Source organism: Micropterus dolomieu, linkage group LG07, assembly GCF_021292245.1.
Source record: "Micropterus dolomieu isolate WLL.071019.BEF.003 ecotype Adirondacks linkage group LG07, ASM2129224v1, whole genome shotgun sequence".
Classification (NCBI taxonomy): Eukaryota; Metazoa; Chordata; class Actinopteri; order Centrarchiformes; family Centrarchidae; genus Micropterus; species Micropterus dolomieu.
The window spans coordinates 32,007,569-32,014,776 of NC_060156.1; the positions used below are offsets into that span (position 1 = coordinate 32,007,569).

The following is a 7,208-nucleotide window of genomic DNA, read 5'->3' on the forward strand; positions in this document are numbered from 1 at the left end:
TATTTTGACTGTGTGCGTGCTATGTGTCCTCTATGTGTGGTGTGCTGGAAAGGGGAAAGTTTATGGGAATATCTACATTATATTGTTACTTCTTCCAAGGCAATACTAGATATACCAATGCTAGAAAATATGGACCCAAATAATTAAAGTGTATTCGTGGTAGGGCTGCAATGACTAGTCGAAGTAATCGACAACGTCAAACACACAGTTTTATTTATTTACTTTAATTTAATATATTATTTTCATTTTCTAACATACTAACACACACGCGCTTATTGTTTTATTTACACACAAACAACTTTTGCTGTTTTAATTCCTTATCTAATGAAATTAACTGTCCTTATGTACTTTATATGTAGCTTTGGCAACATTGTTGCTATACATTCATGCCAATAAAGCTAATTTGAATTTTGCTGTTTAAGGGAGAGATGGCAATCTTCTAATTAAGAACATTTCTGGTTGTTTATGTCTAACTGCAGTGCACTACATGGAATGCTAGGGGCAGTATCGCTTCCACTGTCAGCCAGGACTGCTTGACTGTAAGACTACTCACGAAGAAGCAGCATTCATGTGAGAAGTGGAAAGTAACGGAGAAAGAGGCAAACAGTTTTTACAAGTTTTTTCATCACTAAACAGACTTTTGATAGGTTGTGAGGCGAGAAATCAACTGTGGAGAACTTGAATATTGGCAAGAAAGTTGTTGGCAAATCCAAAATGTGTTCAAACGTTTTCAGGGATGAGAAGCTCCACAAGCGCCCACGAGGTTAGCCGTGCCACAGAGCACCCTGGTCCCAGTTACTCAGACCACTGCAGCAGCAACAACAAAGCAGCAGAGGAAAGGCCATAACTGTGAGATAGTTTCAATGTTTGCACCGCTGTCATTCTGTCATTACAATCTGAGTAATGGTTTAACATTTTAAAGTAAATCTAGAAACATCTAGCTTGTGATGTAGCCTACAGAACGGGGCGGCTGTGGCTCAGGAGGTAGAGCGGGTTGGCCGTTAATCGGAAGGTTGGTGGTTCAATCCCTGGCTCCCCCTGGTTGCATGTCGAAGTGTCCTTGGGCAAGATACTGAACCCCGAATTGCCCCTGGCTATTCCGCCAGTGTATGAGTGAGTGTGAATGTTAGTTTCCGTTTGAGCACTTAGGCTCAGTGTATGAATGTGTGTGACTGGTGAATGCAGATGTAGTGTAAAAGCGCTTTGAGTGGTCGAAAAGACTAGAAAGGCGCTATACAAGTACGGAGCATTTACATTTACAGAACATTCTCTGCTTATAAAACTTAGAAGCATTTTGGAAAAATAAACTACAGAATTACTAACTATTATGAAAGGGGGCTGTTGCTTTATTATTCTAAACAGACATCACATTGTTAGTGTACAGTTGTGGTTACAGTACTTGCTTTTATTTTGTATAGTTCCAAATTTAGTTCATTAGTTCCAAGTTGTTAAAAAGTTAAACCTCCTTGGCAAATTGTGAGCTTATCGTTTTGGGTGATGAAGCCTGGCTGTTGTCTTGGAACAGCCTCTCCATAGGTCTTTGCATTCCTGGTTTTGAGGTTTCATGGATGAAGCTGGCAAAGAGAACGCTCTTTTAGGTGTGTTAGCTAACATGTTAAGTGCAACAGTAAATCAGTGAAATATAGGAGGAGCTTACGCCGTCTTGTCTTCTTCCCTGGTTTCCCCCTGGCGTTGATGCTAAGGTTCATTCATTTGAGACATCAAAGCACTTGTGATTTGCGCTACATAAATAAAATTGATCTGAAATGAATGTTGTTTTTCACATGTGTTATTTTCCCTCGTGGGGGTGGGGGGATGTGACATATGATCATAATAGAATGTGTATTTTCTGTCTATAGGAGCAGCTTGACTTTGTAAAACTGGAAACTTGATCTAACAATGCAGAGGTACATGGCCTTCTGAAAAGAATCTTTTAATTTCATCTTTCATTTCTACGCGCCGTACAAATTAGTTCTTTTACGCATGAAACCTACTACAAACTGAAGCATAGCAGAAATTTCTGTGCATTCTACTTTCCAATGCTGAAAAGTGAAAGAGTATCTTGATAGATCTGGAGCCCAAACTCCCCCTTTTTTAACTTACTGGACATTAATTGTGGTTGAGCTCTTTCTTTGTCTTTGAGTATGTTTTTTCTTTCTACCTTCCTACAGAACATTAAAAATGTAGTCAAATTTTTGCATCATGTAATTCGGCTCAAATAATGCAAAAAAAGGACTGCTTGTAGATCAAAGATCCTGCACTAATTAAGCAGAATCTGAATGAGGCCCTTGTTGCCAGGGGAGCACCAAGGTCTGTTGCATTTGCCCACTTGATGTGTGAGCCAGGATCCCTCACCTTTCTCAGTTCCTGGTGCTACTGCAGACTCTGTGGCCACTGCTGTTGACTTAATAGGCAGTGCTGAAGCTGAGGCTGGAGCTGTACTGTCACACAGGCTGCTCTCCAAAGCAGCACTTGCCTCTGGTAACACTGCCCCACCTCCAACCTGCTGAGAATGCATCTGTCAGGAAAATAAGGAAAGATCATTACAAGAAAGAACACCATGTATATAGCAGCTTCAGTGGCAGAGGCTCACGGGTTAAGAGGGCGTGATGTACTTGCTTTCAACTACACAGTGGCATGCACATTATGGCTACTCCACATAAAGTTGGCTGTGCACATCCTCAGAAGTGAACACTGTGTTACGAACCACATGCAATTAAGCACACGCAGTATATCATGATATGAAGTAAGGTACGAACAACATACAGCAGAGTTACTACAAACTACAATAACAATGGAAGACAGTTTAGAAAAGACAAAGCTTGTAGCCACTGGTGCTTTTTCTGCCATAATCCTTACAACCAACCTTTGTGCCCATACCTGCTTAACTCTGTTGATTCTTTTCATCAGTTCTTCAGCAGACACACTGCCAGCGATAACCTCCAGAGGAATCCCATTCTCTCCAATAAAGAAGCTAGAGGGTACGCACACCACTGGATCTTTAAATAGGGGGGGGTTAAGGAACAAGCTCCCAACAACTGACATTTTGTAGAACAGAGTATTTACATAACCAATAGCACTTTCCACTGATCACATACTTACAGAAAGCCATTTCTACCAGTCAAAATTATAAGATGGACTGTCAAGAGTTACAATTATGGAATCAACATATAGCGATGTCCCGATTTGATCTGGGCATATTTTAATAGATTGGTATTGGCTAAATTAAAGCTGTTACTCAGTGTCTTTACTGTACTTGAGTGTCTTTATTGTCTTTACTTGACCCATCTCACCCTGCTAGTGTTGCAGCACAGCTCTCCTTTACACTGAGCGTGTGAATATCAAAAATATGGTTGCACTGGAATTCTGACGGTGGCAAAATACACAGATTAATTAAACTGCAATATTACTTATCAGCAAAAATCAGTGAAGAAAACATTAAGCTAGCAGCTTCTCATCACTTTCACAGATTAAAATGATAACCGTCTACGGCAGCAGGTCAGCTGTGGCTGACTAATTAAGTGAGTAACTTGACAAGAGAAACAAATAAACTTGTCGGTTGTCGAGTGTGGGCTCTCTGCAGCCAGTGTCTATTTAATTTAATTAAGTATTCAGTAACAGTAATACCAATCCATTAAAATATGCCTGGATCGTTCCCAATACCAACTTGGGATGTCTCTACTAACATCTCTAGATTAGCTAAACTTCTGCCAGACAAGATATTTTTAAATGGTTGAGGCATTTCATGTACTGGATATATCTAGTCTTAGGCACTTTTTTAAAAACATTTCTTTTGTCAGTAAAGTGGGTTTAGTTCAGCAGTTTCTATTGGTCCATTCCCTTCATGTAGTAGGTAATGTAACCCAAAAAAAGATACAGATCTGGGAGAACTGCACACATGTCTCACTGTAGAAAAGATGTTGCAGCATCATGTAGTGAAACGCTATACACATTAACACATGTATTACATTAAATACCTGTGAAACTGATTGCGCCAAACAACTTGGAGGTGGTGTAATAATCAGGCGATAATGTTGATGTTTTAGTAAAAAGTAGAAGCAATGCTACATTAAGCTATCTGCGGTGAGGCGATTATTTTTTGCTGAGGTCGGCCAAATTAAAGGTTTATAAATATTGTATACATACTAGTTTTGGTACAATCAGCTTCGTAAATGTTGCTAAGTTGAACCATTTTCCTACAAGACAAAGCAAAATCTATGTAATGTGGAGCGTAAAATAAGTTAATGTACATTTCTTTGTACATTGACAGTAGTTTGAACTTTTCTTAGACAGAAGACAGCCCTGCAAAGGGTTTTGTTTACAACAGTTGAGTTTTCCATTTAGGATGTTTTTATCTTATGTTTTCAGCTTTTTCTGACACTTTCCTTGCAAATTAAATTCAGTACCATGCACTGTGCATTTAACTTGACACATCAGTACCTCTTGGCATCGACTCTGATGGCCACACAACAGTTCTGTGCTGCCTCTGAGACGTTGTCCTCCTCCCAGCTGGACATTAGCTGTGCTGACTGTTCATCTTCTCCTAATAACAGAGAAAGCAGAAATGAGGTTGATCCGCTATCATTTTAAGTGTCAGGTACCGGGACCTAACCAATCATAATCTGACTACTGTCACCATACCGGCCAGTCTTGAAACCTATAATATAGGGACGGTTTCAGAACAAAAGCAAAGGTCTGTGGGTCCTCCCCCCAAAAAATGCAATTTCAGAGACTTTCAGACAACAAAATAGTCCCTTCTATTCTTACTCTAAACCTCAGGAACAGATAGTTAGCTCCTCTGGCCTGAACTTTGTGATTCTCTGGCATAAACTTCTGAAATTATCTCTGTCTGTCACTCACTGAGAGGACGAGGCGCGTGCAGCTGGCTTGTTGTCCGTGCAGAAACAGAAGTCTGTGTCGGCCTTGTACACGCTGCACAGTGACACAAACAGGTTGAGATAACGAAATGGAAAAAGGTGTGAACATTTGTCAGAAATCGAAATACGGGAGAATAGTGATCCCGAGAGGAAACCAACTGAGGGCACTGAAAACCGGGGAAATCGCGAGGGTTGTCAAGTAAATTCTGGTCACATCACTGAGCGACTTCTCTGTCCGGCCTTAAATTAATCTGGTTAGGCTGTTAGGGACACCAGGCGCTGTTGTAAAGACGCTGACATTTCCTTTAAAAACAACGTCGTAACACAGGCCAGTAACAAACACTAACGTTAACGTTACTAGCTAGCACATCACCATACATCATATTTAGGTAACTACATTACGTTAATGTCTTCTTTCGTTGGGTAATTTCCTTTAAACTTGCGTAACGCCACTTCTTATGTCTTTGACAGCTAACTGAATATGTTATCTGGCTAATGGCTTACAACTAACTTAACTTACCACGGCTAGCTGGCTAGCACGCTATCGCCTCTTTATCTAGCTTTACTGTTAGCTAGGAGACTTATCGACGCACACAAAACGTTACCTGTAATGACAACGACAAAGACGAAACTCCGCTGTTTAGCCAAGTTAATGGCATCAGGAATTGAGCCCTCAAACCAAAGCATCCTTCCGAGTTTCTGTTTTCTGTCTCTGCTTTAATGACGCTGTTGACCAGCTAAGCTACATCTGTTCATGCAGTCAGTCTGTCAGTGTCTAGCGTTACTTCCGAGCCTGAAAATGGAGCAGTGTGCCGATCAGCTGGTGGAGCGAGGCGCTTCAGGGACAAACCAAACACGAAGAGTATGGGGGTAGTCATGTTTCAATAATATACTGTGTGAACAGATGAGCGATCTGTGTGTAAATGTGTAATCTGTAAATATAAAACACTTTGCACAAACACAAAATTAAGATTTGTAAACTCACAAAAATATTTTGCAAATAGAAAACAAATTCCACAAATAATAAAAATATCTGTGAATATATTTAAAAGTTTACAAATAAATTAACCACTTTTGTGAATATCTTCCCAACATTTACAACTTTCAAATAGGCATTTGTGAGTCCAGTTTTAATTTACAAATTGTTGAAAAGTATTTGTCACTTTCAAACAGGCATTTGTGAGTCCCGCCTGTAGTTGTCGATCTCAGTTATGGAGGACTGATCCTGACAAATCCAGAAATAAATACAGAAATAAACACAGAAATAAATAAATGCTCAATAAATAAAGTCAGTAAATAAATGTAGGCAGTAATTAAATTATACAAGGAGACATAAATGTATATATCTGTTTTAATTAGCTTCTTCACTTCTTCACATTTGTAATAATTACCTTTATTACCATATACCATTTATTTATTGTCCATTATAATCTTCAACTTTATTTATTAATTACTTCTTTTTTAAAAGTATTTATTTGTGTGTGTTTTAATATTTTTGTCTTTTTTATTCTTCCATTGCATTTTCTACCTTATTTATTTTCACCCATGGTATTTATTTCTGCCTGTCCTTTTTACATTTCTCTATGGGTATCTGCCTCATTATGGAAATGAGGAGGGGCTGTTTCTCAAGGGGTGAACTTCTCTCCTATTGGTGGACCAGTCAGATGAGAGAGCTCTAGGCCTACTCTGCCTGCACACATCAACAAGCTTGTTCCTCACACAGTCAGATGGCTTCCTTCAGTGCGTTGAGGTGTTTAGCAACTCTATTTGAAGACAATACTACCAGCCATGTCTTCCTTCCCTTTTCGTGTGGACGCTCTGACAGTGTTTTCAGTTTGCTGCATGCATGGACACAGAACTGCGGTATAGGGAGAAGCACACGGTCAGCTAGCTGCAGCTAAATCTGGAGTGCACTCATATTCAATTCTGTATGGTAAATTCAGTTTTAACGGAGCAGAGCGAGCTGACAGGCAGAGTTAGAGACTTTTTCTGTCCGTTTCTCTCTTTACAAAGACGCATGTTGCAGTCAGAGTCTTCTCTGAGATGCGATGCGAGCACGACATACAACACAATTTATCAAATTACACAACGGATATACAGTATGAAAATAAGATTGATTGGATTATACTCACAGGAAGTATAAAACCTGTTACATGTGTCTATTAAAAGTAAAGTAACACAATAATGTCAGGGAAATTACTTTACTTAGATTTAAGTACTGCAGTTGTACATTTGAAATACCTTCCTACCTTTCTGATAGGAAGCCTTCTTGAGGTGGTATAAAACATTTCTTCTTATATTCTGATTTGAGTTGTGGACAACTATGACCAC

The 7,208-nt window shown here is 39.4% G+C and overlaps 1 protein-coding gene across 2 annotated transcripts in view; it reads right to left on the reverse strand.

The window, feature by feature from the left end:
* Positions 1 to 5,710, reverse strand: part of ubxn4 (UBX domain protein 4) — a 35,395-nt gene extending 29,685 nt beyond the window's left edge. Inside the window, exons 1-5 of one of the 2 annotated variants that reach the window (XM_046054145.1) lie at positions 5,483 to 5,710; positions 4,441 to 4,543; positions 3,878 to 3,906; positions 2,881 to 2,999; positions 2,356 to 2,518 (exon numbers count right to left, since the gene is read on the reverse strand). In XM_046054145.1, coding sequence (XP_045910101.1) covers positions 2,356 to 2,518; positions 2,881 to 2,999; positions 3,878 to 3,906; positions 4,441 to 4,543; positions 5,483 to 5,564 — 496 coding nt within the window. In that variant the 5' untranslated portion in view covers positions 5,565 to 5,710. The remainder of the gene's footprint in view (positions 1 to 2,355; positions 2,519 to 2,880; positions 3,000 to 3,877; positions 3,907 to 4,440; positions 4,544 to 5,482) is intronic. The other variant, XM_046054144.1, reaches the window with a different exon arrangement.
* Positions 5,711 to 7,208: the final 1,498 nt, after the last annotated feature.